Genomic DNA, 25,909 nt, shown 5'->3' with positions numbered 1-25,909 from the left:
ACGCCTCCTTTGAGTGCTTCCTCCTCCCAACATTTTTCTGCAGATGAAATTAGATTCTAGATCAAAAAGAACAGGAGAATATAGTTGAGGGAATGCATGTGTATTTTTGTAATGCGTATCTGGGGGGTGGAAATTTGGATATTTGTATTTTTAAAAGCACATGCAGGATTTTATATATCTAAGTATATTTCAAAAATTCTAAAGCAAGTATTAAGCATGTGAATTCAGTATCTTTGGACACAATTGAGAACGATTATGAAAAATTATGTGCTGTTTGCCCTTATATTAGAAACGGTGTTCATTTAGTTGACTCTCATCAACAGGTCACTTAAAATATGTTCACATTAAAGTTTCAAGGCCAGTTTTAAAGCTAATCATTACAGTTGTTTTTTAATGGCAGGCTCCTTGGTTTCGGGGACCTGTGCTTGTCTGGGGACAGGGGTGGGGAGATGTTGGTGGTGAAGACTCAGGGCTGACTTTACAATAGCTTCAGCTCTGCCTTCCTCTGGGCAGTCTTCAACTCCTACAGGGTAAACCAAGTGTCTAGAGCAGAACTTTAGGTTTAATGTACAGCATGGTGACCTCAGTCATTAATACTGTTTTGTATATTTAAAAGTTGCTAAACAGATCTTAGAAGTTCTTGTCACAAGAAAAAAAATAACTATGTGATGAATGTTAACTAGACTTATTGCGATCAACATCTTTCAGTATCAGACTGTTATGTCATATGTCTGAAATGAATACAGGTCAATTATATCGCAATTAAAATAACCCCTCACTTTATCAGGATTTCTACAGCAAAACTTAGAATATTCAGAGAACTGAAATAAATCATAGGATTGTAGTTTTGTCTCCACCCCCATAATTAAAAAATTCCTACTGCAATGTTGGCCCTCTCTACAATCAAAAATTAAAAAATTCAACAGTCCTTGGAAGTGAGTGATTTTCACAGTGCTCCTTCCTACTTCTTTCTCTGTGTCTGGCTCCTTAATCTGACTTGGTTTAGAGGCAGCTCCCACTTCTGCTTTCAGGAGCACAATATCCATAATCGCAACACACCAGCTTGTGTGTGTGCAGGGGGACGCGGTGGGTTTGGGATCCCCTGGGACAAAGTAGGGCTTTGCAGATGCTCTAGAGGGAGAGAACATCTGCGCCAGAGCCTGGTAACACCTATTGCTCTTGAGCTGCAAAAAATAAACTCCTAGTCTGGGCTGGAAGCCAGTCAGGCTTCAGGCAAGCTGCAGATGGCAGAATCCCCTTCCCCTCGCCCCCATTTTGGGTCTCCTACCAGTTAGATTCTGCTGGGCTGACAAGTGGGGAAAGCTTTCCATAAAGAACTTGAGCTAAACTGGACAACTGGGTGCTCAAAACATCACCTAAACCCACAAATTCTTTACCTAAATGGTCACAATGTTATATTTTCAGCTGTCTCACTACACATTCATTCATACTCACAGTTGTCTACAACTGACTGAAGACAAAATGACATGAGTTATACCCACAAGAAACACTCCCATAGAGAGACTGGTGCTTTAGAGTATTTGTAAAGTGAGGGGATTTAATGTCTCTCATCTTCCCTGAGTCTGAAATTGAAGTCTTCAAGATAGGTTAAGTCTTCCGTACTGACTCATTTAAAAAGGTGATTTTAATTTACAAAAGACAAAGTGGGAATATATTTGTAAACATTTATTCTTTTGAACTGAAAAAGGCTTGCATCAGCACACATTGTACAGCCTTGCAAATTGAAAAAAAGGTTCCTTGTTCATAAGTGCAATGAATCTTTGATGTCCAGTGATCCGCTGCAAACAATGAAAACACATTTTAAACCACTTAAGAAGTTTCCAGCACTCATCAAATGCATTTCCTCAGGTGACAAAAAAAAAAAAAAAAAAAAAAATCCACAAGGAAGGGAATGCAAATAAGTGGCATTTAGTTATCAGAGGGACACTTTAAAAAAAAAAAAAAGTGGAAGTATTTTCCTGCCTAGAATGATTCCTATTCCCCTTTGAATCTAAGTGGTTTGATTAAGAGGTGTTAAGAACATAATTTACTTGACAGTGTTCATATGACCTAAGTGAATAAGGAAAGGACCCTATGAGGGAATTCTTTATTTTCTGGAAATTGTTTGTGTTTAGAGATACAGGGGAAGAGTAATCCTGTTTGTGAGCTCTCCTTAGTCACCTACTGGGCCCCCCAAAAGATAGTATGTGGTTTAACTTGGCTACTCCACTCCTGCATTCTTATTCCCCCAAATTCTATGTCGGGTCACACTGTGCTGGCTGCAAAAAAGAAATACAGGTTGCAACTGGTGGTACTCATTTTGAAGAATAATTTGCTGTACAATAGAGCTTTGGATCTGATACAAGAATTCAGAAATATAAAACAAAATAACTATAAAAGTTAGGAGGCATTTGAACAGCATTTCCTCAGAAAAAGCTGCTAACTCTGTATCATTCTGATGTGGATTCCTACAGTCATGTGGGGTGAAACGTGTATTTTTCCCCCTCTTTGCTGGATCACCGGCCTGTCTTCAGAAGTTGTAACGCCATGACCACACATCTTAGGAGTCTCTATCGTGTTAACAGAAGCTCCCGATACCAAGCCAGTTAAGGATGGGTGACGATGGGGGGACCACAAAGGCCAAGGGTCTGAGGTGGCTGTTACTGAGAACTTGCCCTTTCCAAAATGTGAAAGTCATAGTGCTTCTTGCTTGTTCTCAGCTTAAACTTGTTAACCGAGTTAATTTGTTTCTTCAATGCATTCTGCGCAGCAGAGATGGAGGGGAATGTGGCTAGGACGGTGTACGTGGAGGCCAAGTCACTGGGTTTCGAGCGTTCGGGGTTGACAGTGCTGTCACCACTGCCACAACAGAGAGGGTGACGACGCATTTGGGGCTGGGACTGAGGGTCCCGGAGCCACCGGATCTTGGCGCCAATTTTAAAGAGTTCCCCAAAGAGCTTCTCGGCTTCCATGCGAGTTATTCCATCTGGTAGTTCAGTAATTTCCAAGACCTTCCCAACAACTGGAATGGAAAAGGCAGAGAATTAATCCCTGTTACCAAGAGGTGGACAGAATGTACTGCAGACTCAAATGACACAGGAAATGAACACAATTTTCTGAAACCATTCAAATCCACAAAGTTATGCTTGGTATGGCCATCTTCTAAATATTTCTTACTTACCCCCAAGCAAGGGGGGCAGAGAGACCCATGCCACCGGCCACACTCACAGCCTCACGTACAAAATGCAGCCTGTGCAGTGGCTTCTTCAAACTAGGTGTGTGCTCCTGGGTACAGCTTCCTGAACTTCAAATTCCCATTGTCAAATTATACGTTCTCTTCAATTTTTATTTTTTGGCTGTATCATGAGGCATGTGGGATCTTTTTTTTTTATTATTTTTTAATTTTTTTATCATTTATTTATTTTTTGGCATGTGGGGTCTTAGTTCCCTGACGGGGGACGGAACCCATGCCCCCTGCATTGGAAGTGCAGCCTTAACCACTGGACCACAAGGGAAGTATTCTGTATGTTATCTTTAAAATAGCACTTGCCCTAACAAACCCAAGGCTATTGAATAGAAAGTTAAGGTACAGACTTGAAAGTCCTCTGCCATAGAAAGGCAATGTATTTGTTCTTCAGATTGTACTGCCTGAAGGGTGTAAAGAATACATCCTTTCTCAAAGAATACAGAGGCAATGCATTTCATCCTACCTGTTCCTCTCTCACATCTCTTTCGAATCCCTTTGGTCCCTGCACTCCTCCTAAACCTACCTTTGCTTCAGTACTCCCAGACCCGAAATGAGACAGAATTAAAAGAACATTCAAGAAGCCTGCATTATAGACAGCATAACTGTCTAAGACTTTGTGTAGGATTCTAGACAAGGAAAACCCACTTCTGTGGTGTGGCAGTTTAAGACTCTCAGGCCAACAGTCTATAGAAGCACATCCGGATGCCTCCTGGGGACACACCTGCTTCTCCTGCACCCAGGTCGGTGGAGGCAGCTTTTTTGGCTTGCTTCCTTCCTCGGTTGCCATGCCTACTGCCAGATTGACCCTGAAAATCCACAAACATGAAAAATAAGGTTGATGATGCTGCAAAATGTAATTGCAGTGTCTGACCACTTAACAACTAACCGCACTCAGTCTGGGGTTTGTACCTTAGAAGAAAAAAAAACCCACCTCCAGGCCTTCTGAATTCTGCCTCAGTGGCAGCAGAACTTTGGCCCATCACTTGCTGACAGTCTTTTGTAAGTGATGGCACCCAATGCCTCCTGCCGCCCGCCCCCAACCCCTCATATCTGGACTGTGCTGGGAAGTGATGCCCCCACCACCTTCTCCCTCCCTCTGCTCTCGGTAGGGCCAGGGCGCCCCGCTCTCAGCAGCCAACAAGGCCCAGGAAGTCAGAGAGCAGCTCTCACACCTGTTGGGCTGGAATGTGTCCATGCAGAACAGCAGGAGGGTTGTACTGCAGGGTCTGGCCAAGTAACGGGTATCTGGCATCTCCTGAAAGTTAATAAAAAACCATTTTCACATTTTCCTTTACTCGGGTACAGAGTACTTCACAGAGTTTTCTCAGCTGTCTCAGGATGAGAGAGGGAACATATTCTACCAAATAGAATAAAAAAGTGGAGGTACTAACATATTTTTTTAAAAAATTAAAAGCCTCCACATATCCTTCAAAGAGCTGGGATAAACTCCTGCAAGCATTAGGGACTAATAACAACAGTTATAAAGGAGGTTAAGTGGGAGGAGCTTGTAGAAAAGTTAGCATGGAGAGAAACTTCTCTGTAAACCTTAACATTCTAAGTGAAATCCTCCAAAGGAACTGTAAGAATTCATTCCGCCCATCTGAGATACTAAAATCCACATTTTCTCTGATGGTTAAAAGTGAACAGAACATACATTCAGGGGACAAAAGAACCTTGGAAAAACATGAAGCTATCTCCCCCAAATCATTATTAATTACTATAAATATATTTTCTTTCACACCTTAGTGACCAGAGTCATCCCATGGGAAGCACTTCACACATGCTGACTGCAAAAGTTTTGTCTGTAGAGTAATGTTTTCATTTGTTGTATTCTCATTTTAACTGTAAGTCCCCAAATGTAGCACACTCAGTGTCTGGAGGAGGGTTATGGGTGGGTGCTAAGAGAGCATCTTCGGGAAATCATACAGTGCTTCTCCTGGTAGTTTCCTAACAGAGACAAGCGAGGCGTGAGCCTCTTGCCACTGTGTGCAGCTCTTTTCTGATGAACACTGTCAGGGTGCTTGGGCAGCTCCCTGGTAGAACACACCCACGACATACTTGCTCCTTCCTAAACACTAGCTGAAGGACAGGTCAACAGGAAGGTTTAGCGCTGAGACCGGACACAATTTTAAGCACGAAGACAGAGTGAAGTGGTATTTTATTGAGATTTTAATACTCCTTTCCTCAATGAATGATGTTGAGCACATTTTCAACGGCTTACTGGACACCTGTTTGTCTTCCTTTTTGAAACTACCATATAATTACCAAAAATACAGATACTACTCTCCTTTTTAATGATTCTTTAAGACATTATTATTATTTTTAAAATATTTACTTATGTATTTACTTGGCTATGCCAGGGCTTAGTTGTGGCATTTGGGATCTTAGTTCCCCAACCAGGGATCAAACCTGGGATGCCTGCAGTGGAAGTGTAGAGTCTTAACCAGCGTACTGCCAGGGAAGTACCACTAATTAATTATTAATTATGATGAAACATTAAGATCAGGAGAGAAAACGGTAATAAATGAAAATGCCCAAGGAAGGTGAAAATGCAGTCCTTTGGAAAAGGAAAGGTAGCAATACCAGGTAAATTACAAATTGATGGGGAGTGAATGGATATCTTAAAATTCTGAGGCTGTGACTAGCTTTCTGCACTTACCTTGCCCAGAGACAAAAGCTCTAGAAAACTGGGGTATGATGGAAAGTGGTGGTCCAGAGGGACGGACAGTTTTCAGGGTAGACAGCTGCGCTGGTGCTGGTGACTGAGCTGGTGAAATAATGGGACTACTGAGTTGAGGACTGTGCTGCAATTATATCAAGAAAACAGGCCAGCATTTTAGTCAGGGTTTTCCAAGAGTTCCTTTTGGACAGAAATTTTTATTCTTTCTGACTACAAATATGTACACATTACATCATTATAATAGGTACTTGTTATTTAAGAAGTTAAAACAGTACAGAAATTTATAATTTCCAATTCCCAAGGATAAACACTAGTAACACTGTTTCTATGCATACGTATCCATATATCTGCTTTACAAAAATGGAAACAGACTATACTTCCTATTTTTGAATTATACTTTTGTACTTTTAAAATAGTATTGTAGATACTTTTCCATTAGAAAATATACACTATACACCATACTGGTACAATTTTACTAGCTTTTAAAATTGCCCATGTACTTAACTGAGAGTTTTTCTCCCTAGTATGGCTTCATATTACTGTTTAGTATTATACTTTCATTTCCCTCTGCAGTGGCTCCTTTGAGAATTTCTGGTAGGGCAGGTCTCAAATTTTGTTTATCTAGAAATTTTTAATTTTCCCCTCACTTCTAAAGAACAGTTTTACTAGTTATAAAATTCTTGGTTGACAGTTTCTTTCTTTTTAAGTTTAGCACTTTGAATATATTTATTCACTTTTTGCCCCAAAATGTCTTTTGACTAATATTCAAGGAAGATCCCCATACATTGCATCTGATTGTTAGAACTCTTGAGTCTTTTTAAATTTATAATAGACTCATCCTTCAATTCAAAATGCCATTTGTTTGTTAAAGAAATAGGCAATTTGTCCAATAAAATATCTGTGGTACCTATAAACTGTTTTTTATTTTCTTCCTGTATTTTCTGTAAATTAATAGCTAGACTTAGAGAGGCTTGATTAGATTCAGGTACTATTTTCTTTGGCCGCCCAGGCACGGCTTGTGGATTCCTTAGTTTCTTGACCAGAGAGAGAACCTGGGCCCACTTTGATTCTACAAATGATCAGTTGCTTCAAGTGTTGTTTGCCTAATCTACCTATTTGAAAGCTTCCCATAAATCTTTTCCTGATGTTTTTGATGTTTCCTTGTTCATTACTTTAATAGGATTCCAAAATAGTGCTTTTAAAATTCTATCATTGTTTTTATAAGTACCGCGCGCTAACTGATTGCGCCACTGGAGCTTCTATCATTGTTTTTAAATTTATTGATTGCATTTCTTCTTGATGAAGAGCCTTCCCTCATCAACCTTCTGGTTACACTAAAATACAGTTCATATAGGAAAGGCAAGATAGCAACTTAATTCATTTTCTTTAATAAAATTCAGATCTAGTTTATCTTCTTAATTTCTAAATTTAAAAATGTTTAACTAAGCAAACATTGGGAAACAGTATTTAAATTATCTGGCTATAGAGAATGTCCAAACTTCTTTACTAATCTGTTTGAGAAGATTTCAAATTCAGCATCAAGTCATAGGTTGGTCAGTTTTATGTGACTAAGTGTTGAAAAGTTTTAAAAATATAATAGACAAAAGAAGCATCTTACCTGAACAACATTGTCTACACTACTAAATTCCACACACTTCTGTCCTCTCTGGTGATCACAGTAATATTTGTTTTGCTTCCACTGTGGGGGTGAATGGGCACGAGACTGTGGATTGTTTGGTAAGCTGAGCTGCATCATCACCATTCCGCCCCCAGGTGGTGGAGGTGGCACAGCTGAAAATCAGAATTAGGGCCCAGCAATTAGCATACTTTAGCAAATAGCTAGTTTCTTTAAACACCAAGATAATGACAATACTTTTATATCTCTGACCAAAATTTTATTGTTATTTATGTAAGCCAGATTTAAGCTCTGATGCTTCATACAAATGTGTGTTTAAAAAAATATTGAAATTGACTCTGTAGACCTAAACATCTTACTTATCCTAAACATAATTGGTCAGGAACATCCAATTATCTAAAAGACCTAGTAGAGAGTAGCACAACTGTGATATGACCTATAAAAGTGCTTAATTTTTAAAATAAATTTATTTTCAAATAAGCATTATTCTAAATACATAAAGGAAAACTGGGAAAATGGAGTACCCTACAGAAATTTGGATATATGGTAAAAAGTCATCTTTTGAGTGAATCAGCTTCATGTGGTAGGGAAAAGTTTGGCATATGGGATTGAGAAAGCATAATTTCAGTGCTCTGAAATGTCCTCTGACTCAGAGAAAATTACTTACCCTCTTTCATTGTATTTTCTCATTTGAAAACGGCTAGGAAGACCACTTTGGCTGACTTTAAAAGAGCTGAAATAATCACGTGATAGCTGTTCACAGCTGTCAGCCACTGACAGCGGTTGGGTACCAGTGGACTACAGTGTCCTGTCTGATTCACTCCTGCTGTGGCATCAGTGCTGTAGCCCTCCTAGTACTAGGAATGTAGCTGCCACTCACCACTTCAGTAAGGTAAGGTGCCCTGGGGCCTGCCTCCAGGACCACTGTTTACACTGCAGGAATCGTACTGGTAATTTCCAGTTCCCCAGGAATAGCACCAACCTGACCTGGGTAGGTACACCACAGAAGGGCTGACTGCTTAGGAGTATCTCAAGGTTCTCCTTGGCCACAGCAGCCCATATTGGTGCAGCCATTATTAGCCATATATTTGATAATCATCTATTGTTTTTCTGTTTCCTCGAGAGATTACATATGTCAACAGATCATTACAATAAAATATGGTCTTACGATAAAGGATTGTTTAAGAAACTAAGGAAGCAGAGAAAACAAAGCGACAAACTCAGTTTTAAGGACTGAGTAAGACGTTGCAGAAAACATGATTTCTGAGTCAAATTTTAAAGATACGCAGGATTTTGGCAACTGGATGGTGGGCTGGCAACACCAGGAGGAGGGAAGAATAGGTACAAAAGTATCTTTGGCACGAAAAAGCATAGTACATTCTAGAAATAGAATTCTGATATAAATAGGAGGCTTAATTGCCGGGGAGTGGAGATGGAGAATCTATGCAAATTTTTAATTCAGAGGAATGACATGAAGAGACATCTGTTTCAGGACGATAATTCTTTAACTGTGTATGTATGTGTGTATGTGTTGGGGAGGAGGAAGGCTGGGTATGCAGATAACATAAAAAAAGCAAAAGCAGAAGCAGTGAGGAAGGAGAGAACGGACCAGATTTGAGGAAATGGTGACAACCTAAGTGTGAAAGAGGAGAACAGAAGAGAGTTAGGATTTTGAAATCTGTATTGATCCCAATATGGAAGGTGAAGAAAGGGATGAAAAGGGAGAAATACTAAATCTAAAGTGCCTTTGACATATTCCTGGTTAGGAAATGTCCAACAGGCAGTTGGCTATGTGGTCTTGTCATGGCAGAAGCAAATTTGGGAGACAGTGGCGAAAGCCAAGGTTGAAGCTTGGGAAGTGGTTGAATTTCCGAGGAAGAACCCAAAGAGTAATGAAAGAAAGTGTCCTAGAGGATATCAGTAATGACGAGGCAGGCAGGAAGGAGAGCCTGAGGGGAGACAGAGGGCAGGGCTGCTGGTAGCGGGGAAGGAAGAAGTGGACTGAACCTGTGAAATCTGACTGCTCATGCGCCCTGAGCACCCTGGGCATATCTCAGCACCTAACAGGTTGAAAACCTTTTTTCCTAGAAATGTCCAAGGGACTTATTTCTCAATTGGACAAACCATCCCCGCCACCCAACCCCCGGCCCCAATTATCTATTCATACCTGCACACTGGTGGCCTTGGAGCTGCTGGGAATTGCACGGTGAAGTAGTTCGAGGAAACTGTACTTGTTCTGATCCTGGATGTTGCAAGTAACCTACTGATGAGCTATGGGGGAAAAAAATCAAACAAATATAAAAACACAGCACAATGAGATGGAGATGACTGTAAAGATTCTTTGAATGAACAGTCCTGTAAATTTATTTAAATAAAATTATTTTTCAAGTAGTAAGCTTACTACAAGCCAAATTAACTCTTTTTTAAATTGTGAGTTATATGTAATTACTTTCTGAATAAAAATCACTTTGTTTTTGACAATAACACAGATATAAAAAAAAAAAACCTGCTGATTTCATTGCTCTTATTCTTTTAAAAGTTATTCTAAATAGGGTTTTTGTACTGTTCAAATAATCATTTTAAAAAGAAGAAAAAACTCACTAATTTTACAAAATAAAAAAGTACTTTATTTGAATCTCATTAAGCTATATTTTAGAAAAGAAAATATGCAGTTGGACAATGATGAGACAGAAAAAAGGTTTTATTCCTTAAAAAATGTAATATATAAGGAATAAAATAAACACTAGAACATGATTCTGACATTCTAATATAAATACTGACAAAAATAAAAGGCTGTTATTGTAAAATATGTCTTTAAGGTTTTCCCTGTTTAGCAATTTTTCAGGAAAAGAGTGAAAATCATAGAGCAATACTGTGAATTCTGAGAATTCTGAAGTAATTAGAAATCTTCATTTACTATAAAACCCTGTTACCATCCTTTTTTCATCATTTAAGTCAACTTTCTTTACATAGTATTTTATTTCTTAATATAGCTTTAACCACATTTTGCATTTACATCTCACATAACTGCATCAAAAAATACACATTCGAGCCAATGATTGAATTAGAAAGAATACAGGGAGACATGCTAACACCATGATGACACAATCAGTCAAATTCAGGCTCTGGGACATTCTACAAAACAAATGTGTGAAAACGTAAGCCGTACTTGTGGGGTAGTTGATAATACAAAGACCAATTGGGTATTTGATATAATTAGGAAATTAATTGTTAAATTTTTTAGAATGTGAAATAGTACTCCTAAGCTAGGTAGGTTAAAAAAAACCTTTTAGAGATACCTATAATGAAATACTCATAAATGAAATAATACAATACTTTGGTTTTTTGAAAATAACGTGAGAGGAGGATGAAGTAGAAGTTTAAATGAAAACAGATTAGTTGTTAATCGATAAATGTAGAAACTAAGTGATGCTACACGGGGCTGCAGTGCACTTCTGTTTACATTACTGTGTATTTAAAAATGTCTGTAATGAAAAGTTTATAAATGATTCTCTAACTCAGGCTGACAAGTCTCCAATTAATAATTTGTAAAGTTTTACTGTTTTCTGTGGCAGTAACTCAGTGTAGTTCAATAAAAGGGAACAAGAAAGGAATGTATAGGGATGAATTGATAAAAAGTGATTTTCGGCCATATGACAGAATGGAAAAGTAGTACTTTCTAAACTGATACTAATTATGATCAGAATGTGTTATGAGTATTAGCCATCTGCAGAAATAATACAGCTCAGGCATAGTTTGTAAAATGTACTGCGACTGGGTAGAATAGAAAGCTACACCACAGGATAGAAGGATTTTTAGGTTCTTCTTTCTTCATTGGGATAAAAATCCAATAGGATCTTAACTATGTTAAAACTACATGAAAGTGAGAGTCGCTCAGTCATGTCTGACTCCTTGCGACCCCATGGACTATATAGTCCAGGGAATTCTCCAGGCCAGAATACGGGAGTGGATAGCCTTTCCCTTCTCTAGGGGATCTTCCATACCCAGGGATCGTGCCCAGGTCTCCCGCACTGCAGGCAGATTCTTTAACAGCTAAGCCACAAGGGAAGCCCAACAATACTGCAGTGGGTAGCCTAACCCTTCTCCAGCGGATCTTCTCCACCCAGGAATTGAACTGGGGCCTCCCACATTGCAGGCGAATTCTTTACCAAATGAGCTATCAGGGAAGCCCTAAAACTACATACAATGAGAAGAAAGATAAAGAGAATGTGGTATGACCATGAAAACAGAAGTCACCTTAGGGTTGTAGATATATTTGCTGATTCCTGATAATTTATACTTGCTTTTGCATTTTCCAAAAACACATGCATGCATTTTATAATCACTAAAAATACCCTGTGAAAACTGCTTGCAAGGTTCTACTTTTACATGTTGTATCAGGGATTTAGTATCAATTAATAATCTGAATCTTCTTCAGAAGTCACAGTATGGCCTGTGATCTTCTGAAATATAAAACACCTCCAATTCATCTGAAGGACAGACCTCAGTCAGGTTTGTTCTCTCTAGAAGAAAATATTAGCTTTCTGCGATATAAGCCTTTTGCAATTCAAAGTGATTTTCACTTTATTTATTTTTTATGATGAGGGTACCTATTTAGGACAATATAAATAAGCCCTCAATCAATTTGAATTTGACCAAACTAATATGCTCAATTAATGAAAATGAATGTCAAGTAAAACTTCTGTTGTCCAATATCTGGAGTTTTCCCTTAAATGCAAATGGTCAATTTTTTTAGGTTTTCTGGTTAAATGCTTCTATTCCTAGATGTATTTAATTTATAGTTTACCTGTTTTCAATCTGAAATAGTGGGAAAACAAAACAAAACTATGTAGACTAAAAAACAGAGAAAATATATTTCAGAGACAAAACAAAACAAAAAATATGTAGGGACATCTAGGATAAGATTGCTGCTTTCACTGAGAACTGAATCTACTTTGTATCCTGGCAGTTAAGACAAATTGTTAAATCCAGAGAATTGTAAGACTCTGCCAGGATGATAAAGGAAGCAAGTATGTAAGCCTCTGGCAGGTGATGGATTACAGACATATCATAATTGTATTCTATGATGAATTTAAAGCAAGTAGTTAATTACAGAGGAATGTAGTCATTTGACAGAAGATATGAAACACAGTTCATGTTTTACTAGGCAACTGAGAGGATAAAAGGGAGATCTTGTCCAAAGAGAGGATTACTTCCCTTTAAAAATAGATGGGATGCAGAAGTACTTGCAGTAAGGGCTAATGTTTTCCTTAAAAACAAACTTGTATTTTTCAAGTACTTGAATGAGACCAGAGGGTCTGCACTGCACACTTTACATAAAAGATGCCTTTGGTTTGAGAAATTTACAGGCAGCTATTATCAAACACAATCAAACACAAAGGTATCTATGGTGCTTCTGGGTGAATGACTGAGTTTGAAATGGACCATATTCTAACTAAGCCACTAGTATAAACTGGTTCTTATCAAGCACCTGTGTTAGTGGATCTATGGATATATCACTTTACTGGCTCACTGCAGTGGTAGAAAACATTCACCAAACAGTAATTTTAGTTTTAGTACAGCTGGTCCAAAAAGAGCTGGTGCTCTTTTTGACAATACCTTAACTACTTATTAAGTCTGCTCCTACAGTGAGACCATAACATTGCCACTGGCACTCAGGATGATGCTTGTACACCTGCTGTGTGATATAGCTGTAGAAGAGGCATCCCATTTCTCAAACAGCTTCATAAAATCTTTTAAAATAATTTCAAAAGATAGAAGGCCAAATAATATAATTTCTTATTTTTTGAACCAAATTTCACCTATTAGAGAATGACTTCTAGCACAACAGCTGAGTTTACTCATCTTATCTCCCCACTGAGACTGGTGAAAGCTATTAAAGGTGATAGAAATGATCCTAAGGATGAAAAGCAAAATAGAAACATTTATTCAAGAACATCTATGAAAAGCTGCTAAGAAAGATGAGTCTGGTATTTGAAACAATATCGCTCCCTCCTGCCTCTCTCAGTGAAATACAGCCTACTCAAGACCACTGCAGCAAAGAACACAGAGCTCCCTCTCCCCACAACACCCAGAGGAAGGGTTTCTTCCTGGGAGTGGTATGTCAGCTTTCTCATCCTGCTCCCAGGTACCTGCTGCTGAAGCTAAATCCTGAGTGAATGAAGGTGAGAGATGGGAACTCCTTTTCCTTCAACATCCATGTGTAGGACAGAGGGTCTACTGTGGGTGTGGTGTACTGAGAATACCGGGGTTCTGGTCAGATCACCTTTGCCCCATCTCAAGAAGTGGTGATTTCATGCCAGTGATCCCAGGCTGTGGTCTCCTCACCCTCCACCAAAAGTTCTCAGCTTATAGGGTAGGATGTTATTTCAAGAAAAGCTAATCACTGTCCACACCCCCAGCTTCTGAGCCCCGGCTCAGAGATTTCTGGGCAGAAAACAGGTCATAAAACAGATAGCATCTAATGTTTTCTCAAAAGAATGGTCTTCAATTGTAACACAGAGGAAAGACGTTCACACCTACAGGTGCTTTCAAGAACAGTGAAAAGTCAAAGTCACTTAGTCTTGTCTGACTCTTTGCAATCCCAGGCCGTTGCCTGCCAGGCTCCTCTGTCCATGGAATTCTCCAGACGAGAATACTGGAGTGGGCAGTTGTTCCCTTCAAGAACAGGAGTGGAAAAAAAAAAAGAAAAAAGAACAGGAGTGGGTGTGATAAAGACAACTGGGAGGAGATATAACATTCAGGCTAAATTGTAGGCCTGCTAGTTCGCAGGAGGGAAACAGGTAAAAATACAGCAGGAATGATCCTTTCTTAGGGCAGAATAAAAACCAAATACTGACTACAAAAACTTTTCCTTCAAAGGAGCACGATTTTGACTGAATTACTTTGTAGAGCAATCTGTGAGTCAGAGCATTATTGGAAGCAACAGAGTAATCAGTTGGCAGCTAGTGGATGCTGTCAAGGAAAAAAGAAAACTGTGATTCTAGGATGACTGTGAGAATACCCAAAGCAGTTTTCCCTGCTTGAGGAACAACATCAGAGGCTGAACATTTGGTGTGGTGGGAAGCTTAAATAGACTTCACTAAGTAATCCAGTCAGTCAGTGAACAAATTAACAAGTGAACGACAATAACCAGACAGGCTACATTATTTAAGATATCCAATTAAAAAAATTACAAGGTATGCAAGTAAACTGGAAAGTGTAACCCCTACTTTGGACACAAGCAGGGAACAGAAGCTGCCTGAGAGAAAGATTTTTCACATTTATCAGAAAGACCATAGTGTAGAACATTATAGACATGTTCACAGAAACAAAGAAAATCATGATTGAGGAAGTAAAGATGGAATGGTGACAAGGTTGCATTAACAAACAGAGAACATTAATAAAAGAGAGAGAAATTATATTAAAAAGTACCAAATGGAAATTATGGAGTTTAAAAACTGCTAAAATATAAAATTCACTAGAAAGGCTCAGCAGCAGATGTTAACTGGCAGAAGAAAGAATAAATGAACTTGAAGACAGACTGAAAGATTACACAAGGTAAAGAACAGAGAGGAAAAGGGACACAGAGCAAAGAGCTCCAGAGAGATGTGGGGCGTTGTTAAACAAACTCACACACATATAACGGGGATTATCAGAGAGGAGCGCAATAAAGATATTCCAAGAAATAAGGGCTGAAAACAGCTCAAATTTATTGGGGGGGGGGGGGAGGGGGATAGACCTATTCATCCAGGAACCTGAAAAAACTTTTAGCAGAATAAATGCAGAGACCCAAAGAGATACCACAGTAAAAATGCTGAAAGTCAAACACAAGCAGTATAAGAAAAATGATTAGTTGTTTACAATGTAACCCCAGTAAAATTTACAGCTGACTTCTAAGCAGACACAACGGAAGTCAGAAGGCAGTGGGATAACATACTCAAAATGGTCAAGGAAAAATACCTGTCTGCAAAGATTCTTAAATTCAGTAAAGCTATTTTCCAAAATGAAGGCAAAACAAAGACTTTGTAAGTAAAAACTTAAAAGTAAGTAAAAACTTAAAAACTTACTTCTGTAAGTAAAAATTGAGAATTTGTTGCTGGCACACATACCTTACAGTAGGCACTAACTAGAATAAACAGAGAGAGTACAGTATTATGGTCTTAATGTTTGCATCCCTCCCAGATTCACATGTCGAAGCCCTAACCTAATATAATGCTATTTGGAAATGGGGCCATGGAGAGGTAGCTAGGGTTAGATGGGGTCATGTGGGTGGGGCCCTGGTCCAATGGGATTAGTGCTCTGACAAGGAAAGACATCAGGGAGCTTGCTGTCTTTCTGCGTGGACACACTGCAGAAAGGACAAATGAGCTCACAATGAGAAAGTGGCCATCTGCAAACCAAGGGAAGAGCCTTCAGCACGTATCAACCCTGCTGGTATCTCGATTTTGGACCTTCAGTATCCAGAACAATGAGAAAATAAATTTCTGTTGTTTATGCCACCCAGTCTATGACCGTTTGTTGTGGCAGCTTGAACAGACTAACACAACCAAGTACAGGTATTTACGTAATTGGAAAGACAGTAGAAATGAACATTTTCCCTTTCTTCTGATTTAAGAAGCAAATGTATAAAATAATATGTACATAATGTAATGTCAGACCTATAACATATAGAAATGTAACATATGTGCCAATAATAGCACAAAGGATGTGGATAGGAACAAACCTGTATGGGCTAAGAAAATGCCTACTGATGGTAAGGTAATTATCATTATAACAATGTATTGTGTTTGTAACATTAATATAATATGCATAACAAGAATATCAGGGAAAAAAAAGTATCAGGAGAAGGGGGGAAAAGAGCAGTTATGTAGAAGTAACTTTTCTCTATTTCATTAGAACTAAGCTAGCATAAAACAGAAGCTGATTGGATAAGTTAAGACACATATGATAAATGCTAGAAAAAACACTTAAAAAAAAAAAAACCCCCTCTAGACAAAGGAGATAAATAACAAAAGCAAAATGGCAGACATAAGGCAAAGTACATCAGTAATAACATTAAATGTGAATGCATTAAATAATTCAATCAAAAGACAGATGTCAGAAGGATAAAAAATGATCCAACTATTAATATATACTGTCTATAGGAGACAAAAAGGCTGAAAATAAAAAGACAGTAAAAGATACATCAAGGAGATCCAACCAGTCCATCCTAAAGGAAATCAGTCCTGGGTATTCATTGGAAGGACTGATGTTGAAGCTGAAACTCCAATACTTTGGCCACCTGATGTGAAGAGCTGACTCATCTGAAAAATCCCTGATGTTGGGAAAGATTGAAGGCAGGAGGAAAAGGGGACGACAGAGGATGAGATGGTTAGATGGCATCACCGACTCAATGGACATGAGTTTGGGTAAACTCTGTGAGTTGGTGATGGACAGGGAGGCCTGGCGTGCTGCGGTTCGTGGGGTCGCAAAGAGTTGGACACGACTGAGCGACTGAATTGAAACTGAAAAAATACATCAAACAAACAGTAACCAAGAAAACTGGTGTGTCTATATTAATATCACACAAATCAGACTTTGAAACAAAAACTGTACAAGATAAAGCATTTCATAATGAAAAAAAGATCAGGAATATGTAACAGTTATAAACTCATCAGCTCCTACTAAAGGAGCAATACAGGAAACATACACTGAAAAATGAAAGGAGAAATATACAATTCAGTGATAGTAGTTGGAGACTTCAATACAACATTTTCTTAACAGCTTCCTGGATCTTAGTTCCCTAACTAGGGATTGAACCCAGGCGCAAGACAGTCAAAGTGTGGAGTCCTAACCACTGGACTGCCAGGGAATTCCCAATACTAAACTTTCAGTAAGGAACAGATCAACAATACAGAAGATCAATAAGGAACAGAAACCCTGGACAACACTACAAACTAATTAGACCAAACAGACATCTATAGAACACTGTATCCAACAATAACAGAATTTACAATCTTTTCAAGTATATGTAGAGTATTCTCTAGGATAGACCATATGCTGGGCGATAAAGTGAACTTCAATAATCTTAAAAGGATAGAAATAATACAAAATAAATTCTCCAACAACAAAGAAATGAAATTAGAAATCAATAGTAGGATAAAGTTGGGACACACACATGTAAGTAGAAATTAAACATTACAATACTAAGCTACCAAAAGGCCAAAAAAAGAAATCAAAAGAGAAACCAGAAAATACTTTGGGATGAATGAAAACATAACAGCAAGAGTTTAGAAGGAAAATTATATCTGTAAATGCCAATATTAAAAAAGAAGAAAGGACTTCATCAGTGGTGCAGTAGTAAAGAATGCACCTACCAATGCAGGGGACATGGGTTCAGTCCCTGGTCTGGGAAGATCCCACATGCCATAGGACAACTAAGGCTGTGAGCCACAGCCACGTAAGCCCATGCGCTCTAGAGTCCATGTGCTGCAACCAACAAGGAGTGTGCCACAACTACTGCAGCCTGCATACCACAGAGTCCATGCTCCATAATAAGAGAAGGCACAGAAAATGAGAAGTTCATGCGCCACAAATGGAGAGTGGGGGCTACTCTCTGCTTGCCACAACTAGAGAAAGCCTGCACGCAGCAATGAAGACCCAGTAAAACCAAAAATAAGTAAAAAAAAAAAAAAAAAAAGATCTCAGATCAATAATCTTCATTTTCATGTTATGACACTGGGGGTGGCCTGGGGGAGAGATCACCAAGCTTAAAGCAAGCCAAAGGAAGTGAATAAGAAAGATTACAATGGGAATAAACAAAATAGAGAACAGAAAAGAGAAAATCAATAGAAACCAACAGCTGGATCATTGAAGAGATCAATAATGACAACTTTTTATTTAACTCACCAAGAAAAAAGGAGGGAAACTCAAATTACTAGAATCAGAAACAAAGAAGGGAGATTACTACAGACTACAGAAATAAAAAGGATAATGAAATAGTATAAAAAACTGTATACCAAGAAAACAGATCAAGTTCCTAGAAACATACAAACTGCCAAAACAAACTCAAGTAGAAACTGATAATCAGATATAAACAGATAATCAGAGTGGACCTATAACAAATGAAGAGATTGAAGTAGCAATCATAAAACAACTCACACACACACACACACACACACACACCCTGGCATACAAGGCTTCATCACTATCACACTTAGAGAAAAGTTAACAGTAATTCTTCATAAACTTTTTTTTCAAAACAGAAAACAATACTTCCCAACTCATTCTATATTACCCTAAAACTAAAACCAGACAAGGGCACCATAAGACCACAGACCAGTATCTCTTTTGACTATAAATGCGAAAATCTGACTGAATGTGACTTATCCCAGGAATGCCCGGGTCATTTAATATCTGAAAATCAATTAATGTAATATCTATTTTTTTCTCAATATGATACAGGGTACCTACAGAAAATCCACAACTGGGGCACTCTCTGTTCCCCTTCTGATGTCTATGTCACAAGCTTTCTCTGCCCCTTTTCATACTTTAATAAAACTCTACTATACAAAAGCTCTTGAGTGATCAAGCCTGGTCCCTGGTCCCGAAGCTAAATGTTCTTCTTTGGAGATCAAGAATCCAACACTGTTCAAAGTAAGCTATCAACATTGCCCCTGTTGAGAATGTATGGTATAAATACACCATGTTTCTAACTTTTTGTTAGAATGAAGAGCCTTAATTTTGTATCTTTATACATATGTATTAAAATATTAATATATCCCCCCTCCAAAAAAAAAAAAAGAAAATCCCCAACTAACATCATGCTTAAGGTGGAAGATTGAATGCTCTCCAGTCATGAAGACAAGCATGTCAGCTCTCACAATGTGTACTGAACATAACACAAAGGTTCTAGCCAGGGCGATGAGGCAAGGAAATGAAATAAAAAGTACAAAAATTGAAAAATGTGCCCAAAACGGGCCCGCTAGGTCTGTCCACGGAGCTGGTCTCGTGAGTGACGCTCTCGGGTCCGCGGCGGGCAAAAAAAAAAAAAAAAAATTGAAAAATGTTACTGTCATTATTCCTCTCTTCTCTCTTTTTTTTTTTTTAAGGTTAAAATATCCAAAGAAAATTTACTGCAACTTTCGTACAATTGAATTTGTGCTACAAGACACGTTGCATAGGAAACTATTTAAAGCCCCTGAGGAAAAAAATCTCCGTATTTAAGGTGCGACTGGTTTTGTTTCTTCTTTGGGGAAAAGTGAGAGATGCCCTCTGGGAAGACTGAAGGCGGAGAGTGGAGTGCAGAATGTAAGGTGATTCCGTGGGGTGACGGGGAGGGGATTGTGGGGTGTCTCGGTTTTTGCAGCATAAAGTCTGTAGTGTTCTTTTTGTTGTTGTTTTCTAGCTGTGGGTCTTCCGAATCGGACTCAATAGCTGTAGAATGTTTTAGACCAATAAGGGATTTAAATGGATTGTATTAAGTAATTGACGCGCTTCCAGCAAGCAGATTTAGAGAATGAGATTCCGGAATCCCAGATGGTGCATCGCTCACGTAAGCACGGCGCGTGTCCTGGCACCTTCCCGGGCATCGACTCTATTGATCCTCCAGATGTTTCTTCATGCCGATCCCTCACTTTCTTCCGATATGATGCAACCACACGTGACTGTAGAATTCAGCCCAGCAAGGTGATCTCCAGCCATCAAGTCATCAAGGCAACCGTCAGCCAAGTCTCAGATTTTACGTGAGAGCATTTTCAGACAATGGTCATCCTGCTCAGATAACCTTCATGCTGCTTTCTGTCTTTAAAGATTTCCCTACGCTATTTATTTCCAAGGAGTCCTCTCTTCTCTTTATGGTTTTGCAAATATTATGATTGTTATTTCAAATTATTGTTTTTTTTTTTTTTTGATGGGAGGAAAGGACCCAATGTATTCTTAAGTAATAATTAGTTCACCTGAAAAGCAAGCCCCACATATCTACCGCTTTTATCAGCTACAAAAGATGATATCTGTGAAAATCCAAGAACAGATGGCAAGAAAATGTGTTTCTAAGAAGTCATTTGAAGAAAAAAAATGCAAAAAAACACACAGAAAACAACAAAAAGAAAGAAGTCATTTGGTTTTCTGCTTTTTTAAACCATTTGCCAATGATAGGCAAATGCCTATCTGCCTTACTGCCAATGATAGGCAAACAAGCTTCCTGAATATTACTTGGCAGACATGTGCTGTGAAGATGTTGTAAGTAATCCATATAATCCATTTGGGGACTGCAGTAGTCTGAGTATCACATTTAATTCATTAATAATAAAAAGAATGAAGCAGTTAACAAAGAACAAGCACTCTGAATCTCACTGGTCCCAATAACTGGTTCACCACCTGTGACAACCTGAGTAAATTCCGTGAGAATTTAAACCAAATTTAATCAGTCTAGCAGTAAAAAAAAGAGAGAGATAAATGAAAGTTTAAACCATTCAAAGGTTACTCCGTATTTCTTTTGGATCATTTTTGTTGGAGTTTCCTATAAGTAACAACACTTTTTTACAACTTGTTTGGAGCAATTTTAATTTTTTGGGGGGTGGGATAATAATTGTGGCACAACTCTGAGGCAGAATTACAGAATAAAAAAGGACAGGAGTTCTGCGTTTTGTTAAATGTCATCAGAATGATTTATGGACAAAATGGGCTTCATATGCCCAGAACCCAGCAATGTTTGTCTTTTTGCTTAGTATCTTAGTATAGCTAAGTGTTTTGTCCTTTTGGGGTTATGGGCACGTTAATTCTCATTTCTTAAGATAGCTGGTGAGAGTGAATATTTTCTTATGTGATAATTTATCACTAGTTCTTGCCAAGTGGGTAAACTACTTATTTCCATGTATTGTTTATTTGTAGAGTTGCAATATAACCATTCTAGAACATACAGAGGTGATAAAAATGCTTGTAAGCTTTTAGACATCTGTCACATTTACCCGTATCTTGATGCTTTCTTTTTAAAAATCTGTCTTGATGTAACTGTGCTGAATCTTTATATTAAAACAACCTTTAAAACATTCATCTACTCTTTGATAATGCCTATCTTGAATCTTATATGTCAGTGACAAAAGCAAAGTAATTAAGTATTTTCACAAGCTCTTCACCACACCTATCTACGTAATAATATCTGTTACCCATGCACTCTGCTTGTTTCCCCATTTACCACATATGAATCCTCTACATCTTATATATGGCTAACTGACCTCCATTTGAGTGTTTACTATCATCCTTCTTGGGGACCTTACTGCTCTTCCCTCTCTCCTATAGCAACATACCTCTTTCTGCTGTTTTTCAATTTCAGCATATAAAGACTTCTTTTTTCAATTAAGAACAGACTACTCTCTTTTAACCTTATTTTCCCCTCCCATATACTGCTGAAATTCAATGCTCCTGCTTAGGGATGCAATTCTCAAAAGCTGTCTCTATCTACTGTCTCGGATTCCTGTCCTCCCATTCTCTTGACTTTTAGCTCTTAAAGTCTTCCCCCCATAATTCAGTGGTTTTATTACCTATTTAAAGGGTTTGAAACATATATACAACAAGAATACCCAGAAATATGAAGAATCTTAAAGAACTGTATGATATAAAACTACGTAACCTCCATTTGGATTAAGAATACCAAGTCTCCACACTTTCCCTCACCATTAATGTCAACTGTTGTGTAGTAGTGCTCCATAGGTAGGTTTCACATTTTAAACAAATTGTTTCTGAAGGTTTTCTTTTTTTTAATTATTGAGGTTTAAGGATTCTTGATATACTAAGAACTTTTTCAAATATATGCTTTCCCAGTCAGTATAGTGTTTGACTTTTCATTTTTATTCTTTTGTGGAGCCAGCTTCCATCTGGTATAATTCTCTTCCTGTCTCAAAGACTTCCTTTAGAATTTCTTGCAGTGCAGGTGAGCTGGTGATTAATTCTTTCAGTTTTTGCACATCTGAAATAGTACTGTTTCTAACAAGAAGTCTACCAAATTCTTATCTTTGTTCTTTTATATGTAATGTTCTTTTTTCTCTGGCTACTTTTATAATTTTCCCTTTATAAAGTTTTAAGAAATTTCCTCCATATTTCTTTTGCTGGAAGTTTGTTGAAATTTCTGGATTTGCAGGTTTATAATCTTCGCAAGTTTTGAAATATTTCAGCCATTATTATTCAAGTATATTTCTGGTCCTCCCTCTTCCTCGCTTGAGGATGCCAACTGCACACGCGTTAGGCCCAAAAGTACTGATGCTCTGTTCATTTTCCCCCAGTCTGTTTCCTCTGTCTGAATTTTATACTGGCGTCGTTTCAGTCAGGTTCAACTGACTGATTTTTCCCCCCATTATTAGCCTTTGTTTCTTACTTCTTTGCATACTTGACAATTTTTGACTGGATCCCAGCCATTATGAATCTAACCTTGTTGAGTGCTGGACAGCCTTGAATTTTTAATAATATTTTTGAGCTTTGTTCTGAGCCACAGTTAAATGGAGACAATTTAATCTTTTTGGGTCCTGCTTGTTTAAGGCAGGACCAGAGCAGCTTTTCATCTAAGGCTAACTGTCCTCCACTACTGACACAGTATTCTTTTTAAAGTCCTCTACTCACTGCCTCTTGTATTACAAGGTTTTGACATGTGGGCTGGTAGGAATATAAACTATTCCTGTCCTTGTGTGAGGTTCAGGGATTGTTCTGCTTGTTTCTTTTGAGGTGTTCTTTCCCTGGCATTGGGTAGGTTTTGTATACACATGCACTGGTCAGCAATCAACTCAGCCTCAAAAGGACCCCACTTGGATGGCCAGACCAACCTCTTTGCAACTCTCTTCTCTTCAGTATCCTGCCCTGTAAACTCTAAGCCACCTTGGCTTCCTTGGACTTTGAATTCCATCTTGTTAACTTAAGGGTCTTGCTTGGGTTCCCCTGCACTGAGGTGTGGCTTGAAATTCTCTGCAGGCAGGAAGCTGGGGTAATCCTTAAGACTGTTTATTCTCCTTCTCTCAGGTTTTACTGTCCCTAACTGCCTAATGAAAACTGTTGTTTCATATGTTTCTCTAGTTTTTAAGGCAGATTTTAAATTTGCTTTAGTTTTTAAATTTGGTCCCTACTATATCATGGCTGAAAACGGAAATCAAGAGGATGTCAGTTTTTAGCATCCTTTCATCAACATGCCTGATACTGCCCCAACATTGATTAGTAAAACACAGACATCAGCACACTCTCAACGCACAGAAATTATTCACAAAATAATATATATAGAATACGCCAGAGGGGGTAATTCTAACACAAAACTTTCCTAAACTTGGCCTATCTCAGGGGATCACTTGTTATGTAGGTTACCTATGGCCTCGAGAAATATCAAATAGAATGGCAAGCCACTCAAATTCTTGGGCTGTGAAGAATGGATGGATTTTGAGAAACAATTTGAAAAAGCTTAAAATTTACTTGAGGAAGAAAGTTGTAAAAGTCTAACAAATAATTAAAAAGTTCAGGACCAGGGGGCTCTGTGATGGCCTGCAAGGTAAGAATGGTCCCTCACCTACAGTAATTCCATTCTTCTCATTAGTAGGGCTGTATGAAAAAAATTTGTGCTCAATTACTTCATTCTGAATTCTGTCAATAAAAATTTTTTGGAAATTTATGTTCTCTCTTGTTACATACATACCTAAAATAGTACCCATAATTTGATACTTTAGCCTATGAAGTCTGAAATATTTCCTGTCTGGTCTGTTACAAAATAGTGTGCTGACCCTAGATCTAGTAAGTACTTGTAAGTAAACAAATCCAAATTACAATGACACTAATTTCCAACTTTGATTCTCTACGGTTGCAAGTGGGACATTTTCCACCAAGGTATCTCAAATTTTCCTTTAATTCTCATTTATATTATCACCAAATATTCATTTCTTCTTTCAAAGTTCCTCCCTTCCTACTGCTACCACCACAGTTGAGCAACCTGTCACGTAATGCGCTTAAATTACAACACTTCTCCTTGTGGTCTCCACCCAATTCAAGTCCTTCTTAATGACTGCTACTGAGCTAATTTTTTTCAAAAAAATAAGCTTTACCATATCAATTTCATACTTCAGAAATCACAAACAATTGATAATATCAGGAGTCTAAAATACAGATAAATTCAGGTACTCTGTGGAAAAGATGTTCAAGGCTAACAAATTCAATGAAAAAAAGCAAGAGGACAAACAAAATATTCATAAAAATAATTCAACACATGCAGAAAAATTCAGTGACAAATGAATTTTGAAACACAAATGTAAATATCCCTAATCTACTTCAAAACAGAAACACCAAACCTCTCTCCTCAAACCATAAAGTTTTTCATGTATCTACTTAAAAGTAGAAAAAGTGTTAGAAAGATAAATGGCAAACTCTAAACAGTGATTACTTTGGTCAATGAATAGTAACTGCTTTGCATGAAGGGCAATTTCATGAGTGTGGGGTTTTTCGGCTGCTCTGAGCAGTTTGTGGGATTTTAGTTCCCCCAACAGGGATTAAACCCGGGTCACATCAGTGGAAGCGCCAAGTCCTAACCACTGGACCACCAAGGAATTCCCTTACTCCATGTGTTTTTAAGTGGTCTAATTTTTAAATCAAAGATTATGAATAATGTAATTAAAAATATAGAAAATGTATGTTTAGAACATGTGATTCCTAACAGAGTTCACATATTATGTGTACACTGAAAAATGACCTGAATGAAGACATCAAAATTTAACAGCTATTATCTCTTGAATGGTGAGGTTGTGGCTGATTTGCTTTTTCATCTTTTTTTACAGCTTGAAATTTTGTATATTTTCAAATTTTCTACAATGACTATGTATTATATGTATAATCAGAAAAACCCAAACAAGTTAAATACAGAAAATGCTCTTTTAATGGACAAAATGCAAGATGTATGAGAAATGTTTTTCTCAATAGAAACTCAGTGAGAGATTGAAAAATGAAAAGATTTTTGCATGAGATATTACCATTCCTCCCTATTTTTTAAAGGTATCTATTTAAAAATTATTAATCTAAAATATTAATTATTACTAATTTTTGGTGAGTTCACAAGAAATGAAATAGCTTTAAGCATTCTCTTTCCATTTAACATTACTTTTGTTAATATAATTTACTACTTAATTTTTCTGATAAATACATGCTTACAAAAACAGCTGCTATATCCAATGGAGAGAAAATAAATACTCTGAAAAGGAAATGTTTTAGCACCAAAAGTAAACTTCTTATTACATTTTATTTCTCTAGGCTGTGTTAACTTCTCTTTTAATAACAGAAGTAAAATTTCACTAAAAGATGAGGTTCAGATTGAGACTTTGTTACTGACAATTATTTCAAAGGATGACTG

The 25,909-nt window shown here is 37.8% G+C and overlaps 1 protein-coding gene across 11 annotated transcripts in view; it reads right to left on the bottom strand.

Moving 5' to 3' along the window:
- Window positions 1-1,671: 1,671 nt before the first annotated feature.
- The window catches only part of R3HDM1 (R3H domain containing 1), a 154,656-nt gene continuing 130,418 nt past the window's right edge, over window positions 1,672-25,909 (bottom strand). For 10 of the 11 annotated variants that reach the window (XM_043487613.1, XM_043487612.1, XM_043487620.1 and 7 more), the window contains 6 exons: window positions 9,731-9,834; window positions 7,546-7,718; window positions 5,907-6,051; window positions 4,420-4,502; window positions 3,969-4,053; window positions 1,672-3,022 (listed from right to left, as the gene is read on the bottom strand). In XM_043487613.1, coding sequence (XP_043343548.1) covers window positions 2,661-3,022; window positions 3,969-4,053; window positions 4,420-4,502; window positions 5,907-6,051; window positions 7,546-7,718; window positions 9,731-9,834 — 952 coding nt within the window. In that variant the 3' untranslated portion in view covers window positions 1,672-2,660. Of the gene's footprint in view, window positions 3,023-3,892; window positions 4,054-4,419; window positions 4,503-5,906; window positions 6,052-7,545; window positions 7,719-9,730; window positions 9,835-25,909 lie in introns of all 11 variants that reach the window. The other variant, XM_043487619.1, reaches the window with a different exon arrangement.

The sequence above is a fragment of the Cervus canadensis genome, chromosome 15 (genome assembly GCF_019320065.1).
Source record: "Cervus canadensis isolate Bull #8, Minnesota chromosome 15, ASM1932006v1, whole genome shotgun sequence".
Classification (NCBI taxonomy): domain Eukaryota; kingdom Metazoa; phylum Chordata; class Mammalia; order Artiodactyla; family Cervidae; genus Cervus; species Cervus canadensis.
This window is presented reverse-complemented; position numbering and strand designations above follow the sequence as displayed.